The sequence below is a fragment of the Amblyraja radiata genome, chromosome 24 (assembly GCF_010909765.2).
Source record: "Amblyraja radiata isolate CabotCenter1 chromosome 24, sAmbRad1.1.pri, whole genome shotgun sequence".
Classification (NCBI taxonomy): domain Eukaryota; kingdom Metazoa; phylum Chordata; class Chondrichthyes; order Rajiformes; family Rajidae; genus Amblyraja; species Amblyraja radiata.
Window position 1 is genome coordinate 28,755,444 of NC_045979.1, and position 25,580 is coordinate 28,781,023.

The 25,580-nt window shown below is 48.3% G+C and overlaps 1 protein-coding gene across 5 annotated transcripts in view; it reads right to left on the reverse strand.

Annotated features, from left to right (window-relative positions):
• LOC116986948 (F-actin-monooxygenase mical1-like) overlaps window positions 1-25,580 on the reverse strand; it is an 88,786-nt gene that overhangs the window by 55,354 nt on the left and 7,852 nt on the right. For all 5 annotated transcript variants that reach the window (XM_033042785.1, XM_033042784.1, XM_033042786.1 and 2 more), the window contains exons 2-9: window positions 18,262-18,371; window positions 15,992-16,289; window positions 13,510-13,717; window positions 10,962-11,069; window positions 8,309-8,410; window positions 4,261-4,416; window positions 1,416-1,516; window positions 427-684 (exon numbers count right to left, since the gene is read on the reverse strand). In XM_033042785.1, the coding sequence (XP_032898676.1) occupies window positions 427-684; window positions 1,416-1,516; window positions 4,261-4,416; window positions 8,309-8,410; window positions 10,962-11,069; window positions 13,510-13,717; window positions 15,992-16,234 (1,176 nt within the window). In that variant the 5' untranslated portion in view covers window positions 16,235-16,289; window positions 18,262-18,371. The remainder of the gene's footprint in view (window positions 1-426; window positions 685-1,415; window positions 1,517-4,260; window positions 4,417-8,308; window positions 8,411-10,961; window positions 11,070-13,509; window positions 13,718-15,991; window positions 16,290-18,261; window positions 18,372-25,580) is intronic.

A 25,580-nucleotide genomic window follows, 5' to 3' on the forward strand; every position in this document is an offset into this window, starting at 1 on the left:
GCGGTGCTGACTCGTAGGGCCGAATGGCCTACTCCTGCACCTATTTTCTATGTTTCTATCATGGAGAATGGCTTTATCCCAAAGGACAGGCTAATGTAAAAGTCTAGGCCAAACGCAATGGATGCTCCAATCCATTTGGCCGAAGACTATATCCCACCACACGAGTTTAGCTTAGTTTAGAGAAACAGCGCGGAAACAGGCCCTTCGGCCCACCGAGTCCACACTGTCCGCATTGACACACACACACACACACACACACACACACACACACACACACACACACACACACACACACACACACACACACACACACACACACACACACACACACAGTTTACATTTATACCAAGCCAATTAACCTGTTGTGTTTGAAGTGTGGGAGGAAAGTGAAGAACTCGGAGAAAGGCCACGATGAGAAACACTCACCTCCACCAGGCAGTCTCCCACCAGGGCTATCAGTAGCCGCCGGCCGTGCCTCTCCTTCACCAGGGCGGAGTTTTCAGACCTGTACATGCAAGTGAAATCGAACATGGCCACATCCGGCTTGTCCTGGTGATTGGTGGCAAACTCCAAGTTTGGCATCTGGTGCTTTGTTGAGAAGTTGGCAGCTTCACGGGCGTACAGCTGGAGAGAGTCCAGGTCGACATTGCGGGCAGACAGCAGCGAGTCCGCGTCCTGCTTGTCCTGTCAATGTACAACATATGGTGGAGGTTCCTGACAAATACTTAGCGTGCTTAAAATTCACGAGAGGGGCGTCACGGTGGCGCAGCGCGGTATAGTCGCTGCCTCTCAGCGCCAGAGACCCGGGTTCAATCCTGACTACGGCCTGCTGTCTGTACGGAGTTTGCACGTTCTCCCAGTGACCTGCTGGGTTTTCTCCGGGTGCTCCGGTTTCCTCCCACACACCAAAGACGGACAGGCATGTATGTTAATTGGCTTCGGTAAAATTTGCAAATTGTCCCTTGGTTGTAGCATAGTGCTAGTGTATAGTGTGATCGCTGGTCGGCACGGACTCGGTGGGCCAAAGGGCCTGTTTCCACACCGTATCTCTAAACTAAACTAAGAAATCTAGGCCTTTTAGCTTAGTTTAGCCACACAGCGCGGAAACGGGCCCTTCGACCCACCGAGTCCACATCGTCCAGCGATCCCCGCACACCAACACTGTCCTACATACTAAGGATACAATTGCAATGTTTACAATTTCGCCAAAGCCAATTAGCCTACAAACCTGCACGTCTTTGGAATGTGGGAGGAAACCGAAGCACCTGGAGAAAACCCACGCAGTCACGGGGAGAACGTACAAACTCTGCACAGACAGCACCTGTGGTCAGGATCAATGGCGCTGTGAGACAGCAAGTCTACCACTGTGCCGCCCTTCTATCATGGGATCGAATGTGATGTTGGATGCACTGTACCTCACGAATGACTCCGTACTTGAGAAGGCTCTTTTTTTTCGCAGTCATCACAAAGTAATGGGTATCGTCCTTGTAATACACTATGTTCTCCAGATCTATGCCTGTTTAACAAAGATAAGATGATAAGTCTGAAATTTAAATGCCCCTACCCTGCACTGTACTGTTGGGGGTTGGGTTATTTGGTGAAGTTAGTGGAGGAGTGGAAGCAAGAAACAATTTTATTATTGTATCTCCACAAGTGTTTTAAGCCTTTGCAACATTATGAATGGAGGGAATGGCAGGCTTTAATCAAATGATTGGGGACCATCAGAGAGGAGTGGTCAGTGGGTGAGGAGGCTCTTAAGTGATGGGTTGGGGAGAAGGAGTGGTGTTAATGGAGGGACACAGCCAGTTTAGTTCACGTAGGTTTGGAGATACAGCATGGAAACAGGCCCTTCGGCCCACCGAGTCCACGACGACCAGCGATCCCCATACACTAGCACTATGCTACACACTAGGGACAATTTTCAATCTTTACCGTAGCCAATTGACGTGCAAATCTGGACGTCTTTGGAGTGTGGGAGGAAACCGGAGCACCCGGAGAAAACCCACGCAGGTCACGGGGAGAAAATACAAACTCCGTACAGACAGCACCCGTGGTCAGAATCGAACCCGGGTCTCTGGCGCTGCAAGGCAGCAGCTCTACCGCTGTGCCACCGTGCGGCTAGTTGTTTTGTCTTTGGGAGGGATGCAAAGACCTGACTCTGATGGTGAGAAATTGGTTTTATTTTGTCATGGTGGAGAGTGCTAGTTGATGGATGGAAAGGCATTTCTGTCAGGAAGGGGGGTTGCTGTTGAGTGGGGTTGAGAGGGAAGTGTGGGGAGGGGGAGGGGGAGGTGTGGGGAGAGAGAGAGAGAGAGAGAGAGACGTCCCGATACAGAACAATAAAATCCCTACTTGCTGCAGCATAACAGATATTTAAACATATTACTCTGTCAACACCGTTATAAACACCAAAATGAAGTTCATCTTATTAAAGAAACAAACAATGATAATGCAAAGACCAAACAGTGCCCCCAAGTCTATGTAGTTCGGAGCTGAGTTGGAGGTTGTAGTGTTTGATGGCTGCAGGGAAGAAGCTGTTCCTGAACCTGGATGTTACAGTTTTCAGGCTCCTGTACCTTCTTCCCGATGGCTGGGGTGTGGGCCAGGCTGGTGTGGGTCTCTGTTGATGCCGGTCTCTGATTGAGGCATCGACTCCTGTAGATCCCTTCGACGGGCAGTGTTCATCATTCTTTGGATGTTGTGGTCAGCAGAGGGATGGCTGCAGTGTTGGAAACTGTGGCTGGGACCTTTGGCGAGTGGTATGGTCAGAGAAGGAGCGGGTGCTTTTGGGGAAATGGATATTTGAGGGCAGAAGGATTAGATTTTGTGGTTGGGAGAAGGCTTGAAAGGTCATAAGGAGTAGGAGTAGAATTAGGCCATTCGGCCCATCAAGTCTACTCTGCCATTCAATCATGGCTGATCTATCTCTCCATCCTAACCCCATTCTCCTGCCTTCTCCCCAGAACCTCCAACGCCCGTACTAATCAAGAATCTATCTATCTTGGTCTTAAAGCTCATATATTGTCGTGGCTAGGAGATAGGAAACAGGAAGTGACATTCTCTAGGCAGTAAGATGAGGTCACATAGTGTTGTCGTGAATTAAAGGCACAGGGTTGTGTAACGACAGCACAAGATCAGACCTGCGTCAAAATCTAACACAGAAAACATATTGCAACAGTGGGGCTTGGAGTGATGACACTGTGGTCTGATGGGAATATTCAATGTCGTTGCAATCGGTTTAAATGAGACAAGGAAGTGTAAGGCAGGTGCTTTGCCCAGTAAGGTGTCTAGGCTTTCTCCAAGAGTTTCGTTTAGTTTAGTTTAGAGTTACAGAGTGGAAACGGGCCCTTCGGCCCACCGAGTCCGTGCCGACCAGCGATCACCCCGCACACTAACACTATCCTACACACACTGGGGGGCAATTTACAATTATACCGAAGCCAATTAACCGATGAACCTGTACGTCTTTCGAGTGTGGGAGAAAACCAGAGCACCCGGAGAAACTCTGGAGGACGTACAAATTCCGTACAGACAGCGCCCGTAGTCGGGATAGAAACTGGGAGTCTGGTGCTGCAAGGCAGCGACTCTCCCGCTGAACCACCGTGCCGCCCACTATGTTGTGGCAAAGCATTTGAGTCAGCAGGTTGTGAGTTCAAGTCTTACAGAGTGGAAACAGGCACCTTCCGCCCAAATTGCCCACACCGGCCATCATGCCCCGTCTACGCTATTCTCACCTGCCATGCGTTTGGTCCATATCTCTCTAAACCTGCCCTATCCACGTACCTGTCTACTGACTCCAGGAGGTGACCTGAAGTAACTAGGTTGACACCTCAGATCAATGCTGAACAGGAGCCCTGCTATTGGGAGTGTCATAGAAACATAGAAAATAGGTGCAGGAGTAGGCCATTCGGCCCTTCGAGCCTGCACCACCATTCCATATGATCATGGCTGATCATCCAACTCAGTATCCCGTACCTGCCTTCTCTCCATACCCCCTGATCCCTTTAGCCACAAGGGCCACATCTAACTCCCTCTTAAATATAGCCAATGAACTGGCCTCAACTACATTCTGTGGCAGAGAGTTCCAGAGATTCACCACTCTCTGTGTGAAAAATGTTTTTATCATCTCGGTCCTAAAGGATTTCCCCTCTATCCTTAAGCTGTGAGACCCCTTGTCCTGGACTTCCCCAACGTGTCACCTTCAGCGTGGAGCCAAAAATCCATCTGTTTTTTTAAACAAGACATTAAGAGTTTCCTGACCTGTTTCCTTATGAAGCTGCTGGAAAAACTTCTGGTTGTAGAGGTAGGCGACTCCACTAATTTCTTGGACTTTAGCTTCTGCCGTGCTGTTCTTGTTGACAAAGTTGGCCGTGATGCCAATTGCCAGTTTCCCTCTCATTTCGTTCTTCTTAAACCCTGTGAATTTCACACACGGAGCGCAGAGAGTCAGTGGACAATTAGGAAAGGCCGGGTCTCTTTATCACAATCAAAATCAATCACAATAATACTTTATTAGCCAAATATGTTTTACAACATACGAGGAATTTCAGTTGCCAAGTCAGTCATACAAATAAAAAGCAACAGAACACACAAAACACTTTTGAACATAAACATCCACCACCGTGACTCCTCCGCATTCTTCACAGTGATGGAAAGCGAAAAAAAGTTCAATCTCTTCCCGTGGTCGGGGGCCTCGAGCCCTCCGTTAAAGGGACAATCTTGCACCGGGCGATCGGACCCCGCGTCGTGGCTGGTCGAACCGTCCGCGACGTTGCAGCTCCCGACATCCACGACCTCTCCTGAGACTGCACGTTCGATGGTAAAGTCCGCAGTTGGAGCAATCCCAGGCAAGGGATCGACTCCGGTGTTCAGTCCACGCCCCGCGGTGGGGCCCAAGATCAGTCTGAAGAGGCCTCCAGCTCCATCGATGGTAGGCCGCAGAGCGCCCAGAGATGCGATCCGGAAATTAATTGCATCCCTGGCAGGGTAAGAGACTGAAAAAATATTTCCCCCGACCCTCTCCCCCTCCCCCCACAATAAACAAAACGGAGAAAATTTACACAAACTTTTAATACACACTAAAAATTAAAAAAGATTAAAAAAACAAACAGACCGTTGGTGGGGCACCCCTGGTGCTCGGTTTATTTGGACCCCATGAGTATAACAACAAAGCAATGATAAATAACTGTGTTGTTGTCGTGGGACAAGGAAACTTGAGCATGTTTATTACGCTGAACACCTTCGCTCAGTCCGCCTAGGCCTACGCGATCTCCCGGTTGCCAAACACTTTAACTACCCCTCCCATTCCCACGCTGGCCTTTCTGTCCTGGGCCTCCTCCATTGACAGAGTGAAGCCAAATACAAATTGGAGGAACAGCACCTCATATTCCGCTTGGGCAGCTTACAACCCAGCAGTAAGGGCTTTGATTTCTCCAACTTAGGAACATGGAAAATAGGTGCAGGAGGAGGCCATTCGGCCCTTCGAGCCAGCACCGCCATTCATTGTGATCATGGATGATCGTCCCCTATCAATAACCCGTGCCTGCCTTCTCCCCATATCCCTTGACTCCACTAGCCCCTAGAGCTCTATCTAGCTCTCTCTTAAATCCATCCAGTGACTTGGCCTCCACTGCCCTCTGTGGCAGGGAATTCCATAACTTCAAGTAACCCTTGCTTTCCCTCTCTCTCCCTGCCTCCCCCACCCTAGTTCTCTCATTAGTTCTACTGCCCCCCTATTTAAATATTACTGTTTGTATGCCTCCTTGTCACCTTCCCCTCAGTCAACAATGAACCACTGTTTCCTTGATCATCGTCGGCTTTGATCTGTCATTTTCACACCTTGCCCATCCATTTCTCTAGTCTCCCTCTGCCCTGACTCTCAGTCTGAAGAAGGGTCTGGACCAAAAACATCACCATCCCCTTCTCTCCAGAGATGCTGCCTGTCCCGCTGAGTTACTCCAGCTTTGTGCCAATATCAACCCATTCCTTCATCCTTCCTGCCACTGGCAAAGCCACCATTAATTTCCCATTTCCGATAGTACCTCAAATCCAGTGGTCGATGCACATTGTGGTGGCAAGAATGAGATAGAACCACATTGGTTGGAGTCCCACGTTGCCTAAACCAGGGGTTGGCAACCTTGTTCTGCGTAGGGGCCGGGACCCATGTCTCTGAGTGGATGGCGGGCCACATCCATCGCCATAGTGTGAAACTCAGTGTTGTTTTTCACATTCGTTTTCATTTTTTTTTTCAAATGAGTGTTCTGCAGTTCCCAGGTCGCCTGCGTGCCCCAGGACTGGCTGCAGGACCCAGGTCGGCTCGCCTGCCCCAGGGCCGAGATGCAGTTCCCAGATCGCCTGACCCAGGGCCGAGATGCAGTTCCCAGATCGCCTGCCCCAGGGCCGAGATGCAGTTCCCAGATCGCCTGCGTGCCCGGGACTGGCTACAGTTCCCAGGTCGCGAAAGCAAAATGAATAAAAATACAGGCCGTAGGTTGCCGACCCCTGGCCTAAACTAATGGCAGGTTTTGTGGAGGACGTTGGTGAATCGAATGGATTTCCACCACAGTTCGGTGGTTTTGTTGTCACCATTATGGGTTCAGACGCACTCACTTCAACTCGAGTCCCTCAACTACCACAAACTCATGGCTCAGGAAGGATATCACAGGCCTCTGAATACGCTGAACGCCACACGCGTTACCGAGGAGCCCACCCGAAGGTTCGCCAGGTCGGCAGGACCTGGAACTTGCACGAAGGCTCGTCGGTCGGCGCAAGCGGGAGGGAGCTGGAGAGACTTCGGACACGAGGGGTAAGGGCTGGGGTGGGTGGGTGAACCGGGGTAATGCCTCAGGTGCAGGAGGCGCCCCTGGGACACAAGGATGGCCGGGCGAGGAGAGGAGAGGGACGTCGGCTCATGGGAGCTGCTCCAGTAAATCCAGCGCACGCCTGTATGTGTGATGCATGCACAAAGAATGTCACCGTGCAGCTGCATAACAGAGCATCATTGAACCATTGAACACTAATCCAGTATTTAACCACAGTGCCATGCTAGAATGGTCGTGAACCATTGAACACCTACAGCCCCATACAAATGGTTATTCTCTCTAGAATTCACTTCTCTGTACGTGCCCTCACAAGGCTAAACTAACGTGGAATGCATGAAGCCTAACTTCCGAATCTCACACAACCAACAGGAAACATGCTTAGATCAAAGCAGACAATAAGATGGGTGGTTTCTCTGCCTCACTTCCTTCTAAACAGCCTTACAAAAGTTGGCTCACAGTATTGCTGCAATGGATAGTTCAGTTTAGTTTAGAGACACAGCGCAGAAACAGGCCCTTCGGCCCAACCAGTCCGTGCCGACCAGCGATCCCCGTACACTAGCACTACCCTACACACGCCAGGGACAATTTACAATCTTTACCAAAGCGAATTCACTTACAAGCCTGCACGTCTCTGGAGCGTGGGGGGAAACCGGAGCACCCGGAGAAAACCCACGCAGTTCACGGTGAGAATGTAGAAGACAGACAGCACCCGTGGTCAGGATCGAACCCGGGTCTCCGTCTCTGTGACGCAACAACTCCACCGCCCCATAGTTACAGAAAACACGTTATTCCACCTGTCTCATCCGGTGTCCAATCATTTCATTCAAGTGGCTATAATTTCCCAAGACACTGAACACGGTAAACTGGAGGATATAATTGCCCAGAGATTAGACTCGGTGAACACATTATTCTGCATGAATTGTGCAGAACACGTGTGTCATGCTTGTTTTGAAGTGTTTGTGCTCGTTTCCCACCAAGCGCCCACCCACCAGGGACTTTCTGCCATGATTCACCTCAACACAAGGCTCATTTAATCATCATATGGACCACATGTAGCAATACCATCATTGTGCACCAGTCCTTTTAATTATTTAAACAACAAGAGAGGTGGAGAGAGGGAGGGGGGGAGAGGGAGGGGAAGGGGAAGGGGAGAGAATATGAGAGAGGGAGAGAGATTACGAGAGAGGGAATGAGAGAGAATATGAGAGAGAGAAAGAATATGAGAGAGGGAATATAAGAGAGAGAGAGAGAGAGGGAGAACAAGTGTGACACAACATGGTTGTGGACATGGTTTAGTCAGGCTCTGTGACTCATGGTGAGACAGCTGCACATTCACTGCCAGAGCATGTTTTCTGTGCACGAGTGTAATTCACACATCACACGCATGAGTGAATTCAGTGACGGTGGTGTCCAGACATGCATTGCACCGAAGGACCCAGAGATGGACAGACAAACCTTCACAAAACTGTTGGCACCTTATTTCTCACCTTCAGGAACATATTTGCCACCACCAGCGGAGACAAACACATCAAACTCGTAGTCAGACACCGGGTGACCAGCGGGGAGGAGGTGAGCTCGCCACCCTGTCCCTGGGAGATGGGGGGGGGGGAAAAAAGAATGACATCTATATTAATGAGCAAAGATCATCCTAGAGCAGTGGATCATGAAGAATCACAGCGCTTAAGAAACACTTCGACAGGTACATGGATAGGAGAGGTTTACGGTCATGTGATAGGAGCAGAATTAGGCCATTCGGCCCATCAGGTCGAATCATGGAGGATCGATCTCTCCCTCCTAACCCAATTCTCCCGCCTTCTCCCCGTCACCCCCGACACCCGCACTAATCAAGATGTTTCGAGGGATATTGTCCAAACGTGGGCGGGGGGGACTAGAGGCACGTTGGCCAGTGGTGACAAGTTGCAGCAAAGGGCCTGTTTCCACGCAGTATCACTCTCCACCTCTATAAACACAGCGATGACAATGAGCACTAGAGCTCTGGTCTGATCAGTATCAGCTTGAAGCTGGAGAGACTGCAGAGACAATTTGCGAGGATGTTGCCGGGACTCGAGGGATTGAGTTACTGGGAGAGGTTGGGCAGGCTGGGATTTAATTCCATGGAATGAATGCAGGAGGCCGAGCAGGAGGGATGTATAAAATCACGAGGGGAATACCGAGGTTGAATATATTCTTTTACCCAGAGTAGGCCAATCAAGAACCACACTTCTTCGGTGAGAGGGGCTTGCAAGATTTGATGGGAAGCCCAGAGGCGACTTTTCCACTCAGAGGGTGGTGAGTGGAAGGGATGAGTAGTTGAGGCGGGAACTATAACAGCATTAAAAAGACCTCTGGACAGATTCATGGATAGAAGATGTTGAGAGGCTTCTGTGCCAAATGGAACTAGTTTAAATGGGGCATCTTGGTCAGCATGGATGAGTTGGGCCAAAGGGCCTCTTTCCATGCTGCGTGGCTCCATCACTAACTATAGAAGGCAAATTCAACAGCTGCTTTCAGGCAGTAGTTTGTGCATTTAAGTTTCTCCCATGGGTGGCACCCTGGTGCAGCAGTTAGTACTGCTGCCGCCTCTTGGCTCAAGTGATCTGTGTAGAGTTTGCACGCTCTCCTTTCATGCTTTTCTCCATGTGCTCTGCTTTCCACCCGCTTTCCCAGGACATGCTGATCAATAGGTCAACTGGCCACTATAAATTACCGCCAGCCTACGTGGGTGGCAGACGGGCTGGGCAGAGCTCAGGGGGGCAGCACAAACTTACGGGGCGGAGCGGCCTCCTTCCACGTCAAATATGGGACAATACGTGTGGGTTAGAGTCATGGAGCCTCTAGTTTAGTTTAGAGATACAGCGCAGCTCCACACCGAGTCCTCACCCAACCAGCGATCCCCGTACACTAACACTGCCTTACAGCGCCAGAGACCCGGGTTCGACCCAGGCTATGGGCGCTTGTTTGTACGTTCTCCCCGTGACCTGCGTGGGTTTTCTCCGATATCTCCAGTTTCCTCCCACATTCCAAAGACGTACAGTCCTGCAGGTTAATTGGCTTGGAATCATTGTAAATTGTCCCTAGTGTGTAGGATAGTGCTGGTGTATGGGGATCGCTGGTCAGCACGGACTCGGTGGGCCAAAGGGCCTGTTTCTGTGCAGTATCCCTAAACCAAACTAAAGATAGACACAAAATGCTGGAGTAACTCAGCAGGACAGGCAGCCCGAAATGTCTAAACAGTGATCTCTCCAGTGATGCTGCCTGCCCCGCTGAGTTACTCCAGCGTTTTGTGTCTATCTGCAGTTCCTTCCTACATATGTAGTAAACTACAAAAATTCCACTGTGACTGGATAACATTTTACATTCTACCCACTTAAACCTCTCAGACAAACACACGAGATGCAGAATAACTTAACCATAAAGGGCGGTTTAACAATAAATGGTCGGCAAAAATGCCAGAGAAACTCAGCGAGTGAGGCAGCATCTATGGAGCGAAGGAATAGGTGACGTTTCGAGTCGAGACCCTTCTTCAGTCTGAAGAAGGGTCTCGACGCAAAACGTCACCTATTCCTTCGCTCCATAGACGCTGCCTCAGCTGCTGAGTTTCTCCGGCATTTTTGTCTACCTTCGATTTTTCCAGCATAGACATAGAAACATAGAAAATAGGTGCAGGAGTAGGCCATTCGGCCCTTCGAGCCTGCACCGCCATTCAATATGATCATGGCTGATCATCCAACTCAGTATCCTGTACCTGCCTTCTCTCCATACCCCCTAATCCCTTTAGCCACAAGGGCCTCATCTAACTCCCTCTTAAATATAGCCAATGAACTGGCCTCAACTACATTCTGTGGCAGAGAATTCCAGAGATTCACCACTCTCTGTGTGAAAAATGTTTTCCTCATCTCAGTCCGAAAAGATTTCCCCTTTATCCTTAAACTGTGACCCCTAGTTCTGGACTTCCCCAACATCGGGAACAATCTTTCTGCATCTAGCCTGTCCAACCCTGTAAGAATTTTGTAAGTTTCTATAAGATCCCCCCTCAATCTTCTAAATTCTAGCGAGTACAAGCCGAGTCTATCCAGTCTTTCTTCATATGAAAGTCTGCATCTGCAGTTCTTTCTTAAACGTTTAACAATAGATCCTCACTTTTGTCCTTTGAAGGTTCAATTAATCCTTTATACTCCACATTCACATGGATCTCAACTCCCAGGATGAGGGCCACTTTCAGCAGAATCAGCTGCAGTTGTCGGATGCCTGTGGCAACAAAAGAAATGAAAATCAGGTAGAATACGAAACCACTTTCATGCAGAAACAATCACCCCAGGGTCTTCAATAATTTCAACAACATGTCCATGCAGGACTTTCACCGCGGAACGAATGTGCCACTCCCAGTTCGATGGGCGCTCCAATATTCGGGTGGCATTAAAACATAGTGTGCCAAATATATTATTGACACAAGAGACAGCAGGTGACAGAATTTTGGGCAAAAGTAAAACTGCTGGAGGAACTCTGCGGGTCAGGCAGCATCTGTGGAGGGTCGGAACCCTTGGCCTGCTGAGTTCTTCTTTCACAAGGTCATAAGTAATAGGAGCATAGTCAGGCTATTCAGCCCATCAAGTCGACTCCGCTATTCAATCATGGCTGATCTATCTCTCCCTCCTAACCGCATTCTCCTGCTTTCTCCCCATAACCCCTGACACCGATACTAATCAAGAACCTGTACTAATCACCCATGCTAATTCGAAGAAGAATGTCCCTGTCTCCAATTGGGACTAGTGTACATGGGACACGTTGGTCGGTGTGGACAAGCAAGGCCGAAGGGACCATTTCCACGCTGTATGACTATGACTGGAGATTTCTCCTGCTGCCCTAACTCTTTACCATCTGGGAACATCACAAAGTATTTTAGGCAGGGAGTGGTAAGAGCCTGGAAAGTGGAGCCAAGGGAAGTGGAGAAAGCCAAGTCAATGGATATTTTTACAGCAGATAGATAGATGCTTCATTGGTACAAGTGTCAGAGGTTATGGGGAGAAGGCAGGAGAATGGGGGTTAGGAGGGGGAGATGGATCGGCCATGATTGAATGGCGGAGTAGACCTGGGTCCGAATGGCCTAATGTACCCTTATGACATGAAAGAGATACAGCAGTAATATTCAAAAGGCATTTAGACCGACTCGTGAACAGGCAGGTAATGGCAGGATGTAAACCATGTGCAAGCCGATGTGACGTTTAAAGGGAAGTTTAAAGGGAGTAAAGGACTGCGATGAGGAGAGGTTGTCGGGCCGTGGAGAGAGGGTCGGGGGCTGCGCCATCAAGAACAAAGTGGGACCCGGCATGGGAGGGGGGCGAAAAACAGAGGGACCCGGAGGGGGGGGGGGGGGAAGCGGGTGGTACAGAGAACAAAGAGCAACTAACATGACACTAAGGTGTACATTTTGTAACTTTGTCAGCGCCAGGCACGTGGCGACTCCTTGTGTGCTTTGCGTATTGTATGCAAAACAAAGAATTTCACTGTTTAAGAAGGAACTGCAGATGCTGGAAAGTCGAAGGTAAACAAAAGTGCTGGAGAAACTCAGCGGGTGCAGCAGCATCTATGGAGCGAAGGAAATAGGCAACGTTTCGGTGACAGTAAAGAATCACTGGAGCTGCCGTCATCGTCAGCCAAAGACATTGTCCTGTTTTAATCAGAACATATATCTCTTGGTTGGTGATATCCTGTGATCATATAGAGTATTCTATCAAGGCCAATTCTACAGCAGGGTTTGATCAACCTGCTATATCGGAAGGATATTGTTAAGTTGAAAAGAATGCGGAGAAGATTTACAAGGATGTTGCCAGGGCTTGAACCACATGGAGAGGTTAGGCAGGCGAGGACTTTTTCTTGGCTGGAAGGTGAGCTTATAGAGGCAGCTAAGTGGCGCAGCAGGAGTAGACTTGCTGCTTCACACGACAGGTCAGTCTCTGACGCTGTGAGGCAGCAACTCTACCGCTGTGCCACCCCACACACACACACACCCAAACGCCCCTACACACAGACACCCAAACACCCCTACACACAGACACACACACAAACGCCCCTACACACATAGACACACACACACACCCCCAAACGCCCCTACACACATAGACACACACACACACACCCCCAAACACATAGACACACACACACACCCAAACACCCCTACACACAGACACACACACACACACACCCCCAAACGCCCCTACACACATAGACACACACACACACCCAAACACCCCTACACAGACACACACACACAAACGCCCCTACACACAGACACACACACACAAACGCCCCTACACACATAGACACACACACACACACATAGACACACACAAACGCCCCTACATACACATATACACACACACACACCCAAACACCCCTACACACATACACACACACACACACACACAAACGCCCCTACACACACAGACACACACACACAAACGCCCCTACACACACAGACACACACACACACAAACGCCCCTACACACATAGACACACACACACACACACACATAGACACACACAAACGCCCCTACATACACATATACACACACACACACACCCAAACACCCCTACACACATACACACACACACAAACGCCCCTACACACACAGACACACACACACAGACACACACACACACACACTTCTCTCGCTGTCTCTGAACTTACTGATGTGGTCGAGTGATCCGGAACAGAATTTGCCATAGAATTTCTTGGCCCCGAGGGCCCGCATGTCCTGGATGGTGAACGGCCACAGGTGCAGCACATTGTTCCGGGAGAAGGCATCCCTCTTCTCCACCACCAGGACTTTGGCCCCGAGAAACGCCAGCTCGATGGCCGTCCGGAGCCCACACGGGCCGCACCCTAGAACCAAACACTGAAACAGCAAGCGGGAGGTCAGCGTGTGGGGATGGAACTGCAGGACCCGCTTTAAATCGCAGATAGACACAAAAAAAATGCTGGATTCACTCAGCCGGACAGGCAGCATCTCCGGAGAGTGGGAGTTCAGTGATCCAGTGGACGAAACAGAGGAAGCTTGGCTTAAGAGACGCAGCGTGCAAACAGGCCCTTCGGCCCACCGCGTCCACGTTGACCACCGATCCCCCGTTCACGCTAGTCGTATGTAGAAACAAGGAACTGCAGATGCTGGTTTAGGAAGAAGAAAAGGACAAAGTGCTGGAGTACCTCAGCTGGTCAAAAGGTCAAAAGACAGGTGACTTTTTGGGACAGGCCCCTTCAGGGTAGTGGGTGCATGGATTACGCTGCTGGGGAGGCAGACTTAACAGTGGCATCCAAGTGGTTTTTTGATAGCCACAGGGATCTGGAGGGAATGGAGAGATATGGATCGTATGCAAGTAGATGAAATTAGTTTCATTTGGCATCATGTTCGGCACAGACATTGTGGGCCATTAGGTTAATAGTCCTCTGTAAATTGGTCGTGGCGTGCAGGGGCAGATACAAAATGCTGGAGTGACTCAGCGGGATAGGCAGCATCTCTAGCGAGAAGGAATGGGTGACGTTTCGGGTCGAGACCCTTCTTAGTGTGTAGGGAGCGGATTGGAAAGTGGGATAACATTGAACTGGTGATCGATGGTCAGCGTGGACTCGATGGGCCGAAGGGCCTGTTTCCATGCTGTATCTCTAACCAAAGCTAAACATCACACGTAAAAAAGGAAGGTAATAATAATAATAATAAATTTTATTTAATGGGCGCCTTTCAGACATATCAAGGTAGATAATGAAAGGAAAATGAAGCTCAAGCTGAGATTTTTCAAACTGACTACTATCTGTAATTCCACTTCAGTGTTGTTGAGGAAATGGATTCCTATGTGACCTCAGTCAGTATCTGTACTGAGAAGGGAGGAGATCAGACAAAATTTCACTAAAGAAGCAGTTTTTATCCTTTTGCAAGGGGATTCATATCAAAACCATCATCTGCAGTTCCTTGTTTCTACGTACAACGTACAGCGTGAACGGGTCAGCGTGGACGCGGTGGGCCGAAGGGCCTGTTTCCACGCTGTGTCTCCAAGCCAAGCTTCCTCTGTTTCGATTAGGTAGAAGGGATACAATATGCACTTTCAGTTGAGTTTATCAGTTCAGTTGAGTTTATAGTCACGTGTACCGAGGTGCAGCGAAAAGCTTTTGTTGTGTGCTAACCAGTCAGCAGAAAGACAATACGTGATTACAAGTTCACAAGTTATAGGAATAGAATTAGGCCATTCAGTCCATTCAATCGTGGCTGATCCCTGCCTCCTAATCCCATTTTCCTGCCATCTCCCTTGACAGCCGTTCTAATCAAGAATTTGTCGATCTCTGCCGAAAAAAATATCCAGTGACTTGGCCTCCTCAGCTCTCTGTGACAATGAGTTCCACAGATTAACTATCCTCTGACTAAAGAAGTTCCTCCTCACCTCCTTTCTAAAAGAGCGCCCTTTAATTCTGAAGCTCTGACCTCTGGTCCTAGGCTCTCCCACCAATGGAAACATTCTTTCCACATCCACTCTATCTATGCCTTTCATTATTCTGTAAGTTTCAATGAGGTCCCCCCTCAACCTTCTAAACCCCAGGAAGTTGAGGCCTAGTGCTGTCAAAGGCTCATCATACGCTAACCCATTAATTCCTGGAATCATTCTTGTAAGCAATCAAACCACTTACAGTGTATAGATACATAGAAAATAGGTGCAGGAGGAGGCCATTCGGCCCTTCGAGCCAGCACTACCATTCATTGTGATCATGGCTGATCGTGCCCTATCAATAACCCGTGCCTACCGTCTCCCCATATCCCTCGATTCCACTAGCCCCTAGAGCTCTATCTAACTCTCTCTTAAATCCATCCAGTGACTTGCCCTCCATGGCAGGGAATTCCATAAATTCACAACTCTCTGGGTGAAAAAGTTTTTTCTTACCTCAGTCTTAAATGACCTTCCCTTTATTCTAAGACTGTGGCCCCTGGTTCTGGACTCACCCAACATTGGGAACATTTCTCCTGCATCTAGCTTGTCCAGTCCTTTTATAAGTTTCTATAAGATCCCCTGATACATGATAAGGGAATAATGTTTAGGGCAAGGTAAAGCCAGTAATGTCCCATCAGGGATAGACCAAGGGTCGGCACATTTTCCAAACCACCTTTAATAAACAGGATGATACTTGCCTTTGTGTTAAGACAGGCCTGTCCTTGCTCATAATCCTCGTGTGCTGCTCGTTTATCCAACTTAACCCACAAGGCTTTGGCCTTCCAGTAGTTGAGACTGCCCTTGAGCTTGTGGTAGAAGTTGCGATAGTCAGTGGGATCCAGGCACAGATGGCGGCAGAGATCCTGGAAGCGGCTCAGAGTCTCTCTACATGTCCTTCCTTGCAGGAACTTATCAAAGAGAGGGTGAGCCTCGTTGTCCATCGTGGCAGATGGTCCTCCTGAAGTCTATCTGCCAGAATCCTTCAAGTCACCGCATCTGAAAGATGGAACGCAGTAGTGTGTGTGTGGGTGCCATCTTTAAACCAAACATCTTGTTCATACATGCTCAGCTTTCAGCCCATGCCAATTGTTCCCACCTAGACTGGTACATGGATAGGACAGGTTTGGAGAGGCTTAGACCAAGTGCAGGCAGGTGGGACACGTTGGCCGGTGTGGGCAAGTTGTGCCGAAGGGCCTGTTTCCACGCTGTATCACTATGGCTCTATGATAAAAGCTAATGCAGTAATTGGGACGACAGATGGCACAATGGGCTAAGTGTTCGGCTGGCGACCGGAAGGTAGCCGGTTCGAATCCCGCTTGGAGTGCATACTGTCGTTGTGTCCTTGGGCAAGACACTTCACCCACCTTTGCCTGTGTGTGAATGTGTGTGAGTGATTGGTGGTGGTCGGTGGGGCCGTAGGCGCAGATTGGCAGCCACGCTTCCGTCAGTCTGCCCCAGGGCAGCTGTGGCTACAGAAGCAGCTTACCACCACCGAGTGTGACTGAGGAGTGAATGAATAATGCGATGTAAAGTGCCTTGAGTATTAGAAAGGCGCTATATAAATCCCATCCATTATTATTATTAGTAATCTTCACGTGGTCCGCCCTGTTCCGCCGAATGCAATCAACCCGGTGTGCACAATCAAATAGAACAAGTTGTCCGACAACTTTAGGCTGTGCACGCCATACGCAAGAAGAAGAAGTGGCAGAATTTTCAAGAATTACGGACACACGATCCAAAGATCCAAAGACACCAATAATGGACAGGTTTGTAGGTTAGTTGGCTTGGCATGAATGTTAAATTGTCCCTAGTGTGTGGAGGATAGTGTTAATGTGCGGGGATCACAGGTCGGTGTGGACTTGGTGGGCCGAAGGGCCTGTTTCCGCACTGTATCTCTAAACTAAACTAAAAAACGTAACACGGAACTTCAGATGCTGGAATCATGAACAAAATATAAAGAGTTGCAGTAAGCCAATGACCTACAGAGTCACTCGAACATTTTGTGTCTTTTCCTCTAGAAGTTACAGTAGGATCTTGATCCACTGGGCGCGTGGGCTGACAAATGGCTAATGGAGTTTAATTCTGATGAATTTGAGGTGTCACATTTTAGGAAGTCTTAGGGCAGCAGGACTTTCACAGTGAATGGTGAGGCCTGGCGAGTGTTGGTGAGCAGAGGGATCTCACATTACAAGAACATAGTTTAGTTTAGTTTAGAGATACAGTGCAGAAGTAGGACCTTCGGCCCACCGGGTCCGCGCCCACCAGCGATCCTCGCACATCAACACCATCCTACACCCATTGGGGACAATTTTTACATTTACCAAGCCAAATAACCTACAACCCTGTACGTATTTGGAGTGTGGGAGGAAACCGAAGATCTCGGAGAAAACCCACGCAGGTCATGGGGAGAACCCACGCGGGCTGTGTAAGAAGGAACTGCAGATGCTGGTTTAAACCAAAGATGGATACAAAATGTTGGAGTAACTCAGAAGAAGGGTCTCGACCCCTATTCCTTCTCTCCAGAGATGTTGCCTCTCCCGTTGAGTTACTCCAGCAATTTGTGTCCATCTACAAGAACCTAGTTCACTGAAAGTGGCACCGCTTGGAGATAGGGTGGTGGAGTAGGCTTGTGGCATGCTGGCCTGCATAAGTCAGGGAATTAAGAATCGAGGTTCGGAGGTTATGTTGTAGTTGTACAACACATCGGGGACCTGGAAAGAATGTAGAGAAGATTTACCAGGATGTTGCCAGGGCCTGAGCTATAAAGAGAGGTTGGGCAGACTATTCTTTGGAGTGTGGGTGATTTTGTAATAGTGTATCAAATAATGAGGGAGATATTAGGGTGAATACACAGACTCTTTTTTTAACCCAGCAGTGGAATCAAGAACCAGAGGACATTGTTTTAACGTGAGGGGTCAAGATTGAATAGGAACCCGAGGGGCAACCTTATCACAACAGGCCCACTCACCTGGTTGTGAGGAAACTTCCAAATGATTGTGGATCCAATCCAACGCTGGACTTCTTCAACAACCTTCAAGCCAATCCCAGCAGAAGCTGATCTTCATGCAACAAAAACATCTGCAACACAAGACACTAAAAATAAGAAATACAACGCACAAACAACAAAGGCAGCGGGAGAGTTGCTGCCGCACAGCGCCAGAAGCCCGGGTTCGATCCTGACCACGGGTGGGTGCTGTCTGTACGGAGTTCGCACGTTCTCCCCCGTGACCTGTTTCTCCTGGAGCCCCGGTTTGCTCCCACACTCCGAAGACGTGCAGGCTTGTAGGTTCAGCAGCATCTATGGAGCGAAGGAAATAGGCAAAGTTTCGGCCCGAAACGTTGCCTATTTCCTTCGCTCCATGGATGCTGCTGCACCCGCTGAGTTTCTCCAGCACTTTTGTGTACCTTCGATTTTCCAGCATCTGCAGTTCCTTCTTAAACACGGGCCAGTAGGTTAATTGGCTTGGTGTGAATGTAAATTGACCCGAGCGTGTGTAGGATAGCGTTCGTGTGCTGGTAGGTGCGGACTCGCCCTCGGTGGGCCGAAGGGCCTGTTTCCGTGCTGTATCTCTCTATAACCAAACTAAACTAAACTAAAGCCTCTCCAGCTCGCTTTCGTGCATCCCGACATAAAGTTGTAAAATGGTATTAAAAGGCAACATTACTAATAACACGGTGCTAGCACGGGTTACACTGCACAGCTCACTTTAAAGCGAGTAAACTTTATTGATGTTTCAGGCCAGTCTGAAGAAGGGTCTCGACCCGAAACGTCACCCATTCCTTCTCTCCAGAGATGCAGCCCGTCCCGCTGAGTTAAAGGGCTTTCTCACGGTGCGACCTGAAGCAAGACTTAACAAGAGTTTAACATCGTGGGAACCTTCTGCGATAGCAGTACGGCATTCGTGGACCACCGAGGACCCCCGTGGCGCTAACGGCAGGTAGTCGTGTTACTTTGTAAGGTCGGGAGAAAATTCAAACATTTTTGAATTTCTCCAAGAGTGACTTGAGCAGCGTTGCAACATTGTATGAACGCAGATGCCAGTGCGATATCCGTGCGATATCCGTAATGACTTGCGGGTACCGTGGGAACTCCTGCGAACGGTAAACCCGGAAGCTTGACAGAGGGGACATAAGGTGAGTAAAAAAGGTGGTCTCAATTTAATGTTATCCATGATTTAAAAACATACAAAGCTACAGATGTAAAAGTGCTGTTTTTGCAGGGAACAGACAGACGTTTATAAGATAAATTAAAGGAAACTGCAAAAACAGCACTTTTACATCTGTAGCATTGTATGTTTTTAAATCATGGATAACATTAAATTGTTCTCCTGTACATAAACTAATATATTGTTATAGATACTCACTACTGAGGAGGCAATCTCAAATCCACCTTGATCACCCTCTCCCTGCTCCAAGGAGCCCACAGGCAGTGGTATCTCTGGCATCTCCTCTTGCCTCTCCACCTGTCTCTCTTGCTGAGTTTCCTCCTCATTTACCTGCATGGCTAAAAACTTTCTGACTTTCTTTGACCCCATTCTTTGCGCTTTTCTGAGAGGCATCTCTGCAAGTCTTTTTACTGTGAAAAAAATTCTCAAACAATGACAATTAGGTGGGACGTCCTCGATGGACACATGGTCCATTGGCGATATTGAGACCACCTTTTTTACTCACCTTATGTCCCTTCTGTCAAGCTTCCGGGTTTACCGTTCGCAGGAGTTCCCACGGTACCCGCAAGAGTCATTACGGATATCGCACTGGCATCTGCGTTCATACAACAAAAACTCATATGTCAGGCTGTTATTCATTGATTACAGCTCGGCATTTAACACAATCATCCCCTCCAAACTGGTTACCAAACTCGCAGAACTGGGTCTCTGCGCATCCCTCTGCAACTGGATCCTCGACTTCCTCGTCCACAGACCACAGTCTGTTCGTATTGGTGGAAATGTGTCAGCCTCAATAACAATCAGCACGGGAGCACCTCAAGGCTGCGTGCTCAGCCCCCTGCTGTACTCACTCTATACCCATGACTGCGTAGCGAACCACAGTGCGAACTTCATCATCAAGTTCGCTGACGACACCACTATTGTGGGGCGTATCACTGATGGGGATGAGTCAGAGTACAGAAGAGAGATCGAGCAACTGTCCATATGGTGCCAGCACAATAACCTGGCCCTCAACACCAGCAAAACCAAGGAACTGATTGTGGACTTTGGAAGGAGTAGGAGGGGGACCCACAGCCCCATTTATATAAACGGGTCGATGGTTGAAAGGGTCAAGAACTTCAAATTCCTGGGCGTGCACATCTCTGAAGATCTTTCCTGGTCTGAGAACACTAACGCAATTATCAAAAAAGCTCATCAGCGCCTCTACTTCCTGAGAAGATTACGGAGAGTCGGATTGTCAAGGAAGACTCTCTCTAACTTCTACAGGTACACAGTCGAGAGCATGCTGACCGGTTGCATCGTGGCTTGGTTCGGCAATTTGAACGCCCTGGAGAGGAAAAGACTACAAAAAGTAGTAAACACTGCCCAGTCCATCATCGGCTCTGACCTTCCTTCCATCGAGGGGATTTATCGCAGTCGCTGCCTCAAAAAGGCTGGCAGTATCATCAAAGACCCACACCATCCTGGCCACACACTCATCTCCCTGCTACCTTCAGGTAGAAGGTACAGGAGCCTGAAGACTGCAACAACCAGGTTCAGGAATAGCTACTTCCCCTCAGCCATCAGGCTATTAAACCTGGCTCGGACAAAACTCTGATTATTAGCAACCACTTTCTGTTATTTGCACTACCAGTTTATTTATTCATGTATGTATATATTTATATCATGGTATATGGACACATTTATCTGTTTTGTAGTAAATGCCTACTATTTTCTGTGTGCTTAAGCAAGAATTTCATTGTCCTATACAGGGACACATGACAATAAACTCACTTGAACTTGAACTTGAACTTGAACTTGAACAAGGTTGCAACGCTGCTCAAGTCACTCTTGGAGAAATTCAAAAATGTCTGAATTTTCTCCCGACCGTACAAAGTTACACGACTACCTGCCGTTAGCGCCACGGGGGTCCTCGGTGGTCCACGAATGCCGTACTGCTATCGCAGAAGGTTCCCACGATGTTAAACTCGTGTTAAGTCTTGCTTCAGGTCGCACCGTGAGAAAGCCCCATTGTCTTTGGTGTCCTGTAACGTTTCGACTCGCAGGACTAAACCCCGTGGCGTTGTTCACTGTTCCCAGGTCTGACACGCCCAGACCTGCCAATAGTCTCCAGTTTGCTGCAGTTAAAGGAACAAGGTGATAAATGTTCTGCTAATGGACGTGAGGCCAACTGCATTCATATGCAGGAGCAGGCGAGAAATGCCTGATCTCGCAGCAAGATTGCTGATGGACTGTGTTTATAGCGAAGCGTGAAGGGAGGGTGTAAAACGTTCCCATTCTTTTGTACAATAGACAATAGTTCCAAGTGTAGGCCATTCGGCCCATCGAGCCAGCACCGCCATTCACTGTGATCACGGCTGATCATCCACAATCAGTACCCCGTTCCTGCCTTCTCCCCATATCCCTTGATAAAGGAAACATGTTCCCGATGTTGGGGGAGTCCAGAACCAGGGGCCACAGTTTAAGAATAAGGAGTAAGCCATTTTGAACCGAGACGAGGAAACACTTTTTCTCACAGAGAGTTGTGAGTCTGTGGAATTATCTGCCTCAGAGGGCCGTGGAGGCAGGTTCTCTGGATGCTTTCAAGAGAGAGCTGGATAGGGCTCTTAAAGATAGTTGAGTCAGGGGATATGGGGAAAAGGCAGGAATGGGGTACTGATTGGGGATGATCAGCCATGATCACATTGAATGGCGGTGCTGGCTCGAAGGGCCGAATGACCTACTCCTGCATATATTGTCTATTGACCGCTATCTTTAAGAGCTCTATCTAACTGTCTCTTGAAAGCATCCAGAGAATCAGCCTCCACTGCCTTCTGAGGCAGAGAATTCCACAGATTCACAACTCTCTGGGTGAAAAAGTTTTTCCTCATCTCCGTTCTAAATGGCCTACTACCCCTTATTCTTAAACTGTGGTCCCTGGTTCTGACTCCCCCAACATCGGGAACATGTTTCCTGCTTCTAGCGTGTCCAATCCCTTAATAATCTTATATATTTCAATAAGATTCCCTCTCATCCTTCTAAATTCCAGTGTAATCAAGCCCAGTCACTCCATTCTTTCAACATATGACAGTCCCGCCATCCTGGGAATTAACCTCGTGAACCTACGCTGCACTCCCTCAATAGCAAGGATGTCCTTCGGCAAATTAGGAGACTAAAACTGCACACAATACTCCAGGTATGGTCTCACTAGAGTCCTGTACAACTGCAGAAGCGCCTCTTTGCTCCTATACTCAACTCCTCTTGTTATGAAGGCCAACATGCCTTCTTCACTGCATGCTGTACCTGCATGCTTACATTCAGTGACTGATGAACAAGAACACCCAGATCTCATTGTACTTCCCCTTTTCCTAACTTGACACCATTCAGATAATAATCTGCCTTCCTGTTCTTGCCACCAAAGTCGATAACCTCACATTTATCCACATAAAACTGCATCTGCCATGCATCGGCCCACTCACTCTACCTGTCCAAGTCACCCTGCATCCTCCTCACAGTTCACACTGCCACCCAGCTTTGTGTCAAGATCAAGAATGTAGGGGACCGTTAATTTACAAAATAGGGGGATAAAAATCGACCATAAGAAGGTTCTTGACCTGAAACGTCACCTATCCATGTTCTCCAGAGATGCTGCCTGACCTGCTGAGTTACTCAAAGTTAGCACTTTGTGTCCTCTTTTGAAAACCAGTCGCAGGGTTGACTCTCTAAATGTTGACCCTTCCTTTCCCCACATATATACCCCCCTTTTTAAAAAGGGAGGGAGAGAGAAAACTGGGAATTACAGACCAGTTAGTCTAACATCAGTAGTGGGGAAACTGCTAGAGTCAGTTATTAAGGATGGGATAGCAGCACATTTGGAAAGTGGTGAAATCATTGGACAAAGTCAGCATGGATTTATGAAAGGTAAATCATGTCTGACGAATCTTATAGAATTTTTCAAGGATGTAACTAGTAAAGTGGATAAGGGAGAACCAGTGGATGTGTTATATCTGGACTTTCAGAAGGCTTTCGACAAGGTCCCACATAAGAGATTAGTATACAAACTTAAAGCACACGGTATTGGGGGTTCAGTATTGATGTGGATAGAGAACTGGCTGGCAGACAGGAAGCAAAGAGTAGGAGTAAACGGGTCCTTTTCACAATGGCAGGCAGTGACTAGTGGGGTACCGCAAGGCTCAGTGCTGGGACCCCAGCTATTTACAATATATATTAATGATTTGGACGAGGGAATTGAATGCAACATCTCCAAGTTTACGGATGACACGAAGCTGGGGGGCAGTGTTAGCTGTGAGGAGGATGCTAGGAGACTGCAAGATGACTTGGATAGGCTGGGTGAGTGGGCAAATGCATGGCAGATGCAGTATAATGTGGATAAATGTGAGGTTATCCACTTTGGTGGCAAAAACAGGAAAGTAGACTATTATCTGAATGGTGGCCGATTAGGAAAAGGGGAGATGCAACGAGGCCTGGGTGTCATGGTACACCAGTCATTGAAAGTAGGCATGCAGGTGCAGCAGGCAGTGAAGAAAGCGAATGGTATGTTAGCATTCATAGCAAAAGGATTTGAGTATAGGAGCAGGGGGGTTCTACTGCAGTTGTACAGGGTCTTGGTGAGTATTGCGTACAGTTTTGGTCTCCTAATCTGAGAAAAGACATTCTTGCCATAGAGGGAGGACAGAGAAGATTCACCAGACTGATTCCTGGGATGTCAGGATTTTCATATGAAGAAAGACTGGATAGACTCGGCTTGTACTCGCTAGAATTTAGAAGTTTGAGGGGGGATCTTATAGAAACTTATAAGATGGGGATCTTAAGGGGTTGGACAGGCTAGATGCAGGAAGATTGTTCCCGATGTTGGGGAAGTCCAGAACAAGGGGTCACAGTTTAAGGATAAGGGGGAAATCATTTAGGACTGAACTGAGATGAGAAAAACATTTTTCACACAGAGAGTGGTGAATCTCTGGAATTCTCTGCCACAGAAGGTAGTTGAGGCCAGTTCATTGGCTATATTTAAGAGGGAGTTAGATGTGGCCCTTGTGGCTAAAGGGATCAGGGGGTATGGAGAGAAGGCAGGTACAGGATACTGAGTTGGATGATCAGCCATGATCATATTGAATACCCAGTCCATCATCGAATATCATTCGCTCGAAGGGCCGAATGGCCTACTCCTGCACCTAATTTCTATGTTTCTATACTGTTCCAGTAGTTTGTTATTTTTTGCTCTAGATTCCAGCATTTGCACTCTCTAAAGCTTCTTACTGTACCTTGGTGTTGTCCGGGTGCTCCGGTTTCCTCCCACTTCCCAAAGACGTGCACATTTGTAGGTTAATTGGCTTCTGTAAATTGGCCCTAATTTGCAGGATGGAATGGGATGTTCAACGTGGACTCGGTGGGCTGAAGGGCCTGTTTCCGCTCTATATCGATGTAAGCTAAACTAAAGATAGACACAAAATGCCGGAGTAACTCAGCGGGACGGGCAGCTTCCCTGGAGAGGAATGGCCGATGTTTCGGGTCGAGACCTTTCTTCAGACTCGACCTGAAACGTCTCCCAGTGATCTATGGCCTGGCGGGTTTTCTCCGGGTGCTCCGTTTTCCTCCCACATCCCAAAGACGTGCAGGGGGTCTAGGTTAATTGGCTTCTGCAAATTGCCCCTAGTGTGTAGGATAGCGCTAGTGTACGGGTGATCGATGGTCGGCGTGGGCTCGGTGGGCTGAAGAGCCTCTTTCTGTGCAGTATCTCTAAACTAAGCAACATCATAAATAGATTTATAAATTCATTACACATGCCAGATATAAATTCTATTTAACTTTCCAGCTGACCTCCGGATTCGTTCCTGTTGGCACAAAAGTGCAACGTGTGCTGCTTCCTCTTTGTTTTATTTTTGGTTCATCATTAGAGGACATTAGAGAGAAATCTTTGATATAAGATCAAGCTGACCAGTGTCAGATCTCAGTTACACAGTCACAGTTTCCTGTTTTTGTCTTTCATCAGAATGTCCCTCATGTACCAACCCTCCTCATAAAGACACTACTTCTTGTGTATGGCGTGCACAGCCTAAAGTTGTAGATCATAGACAATAGACAATAGGTGCAGGAATAGGCTTCAGCACAACAGAATATAGAA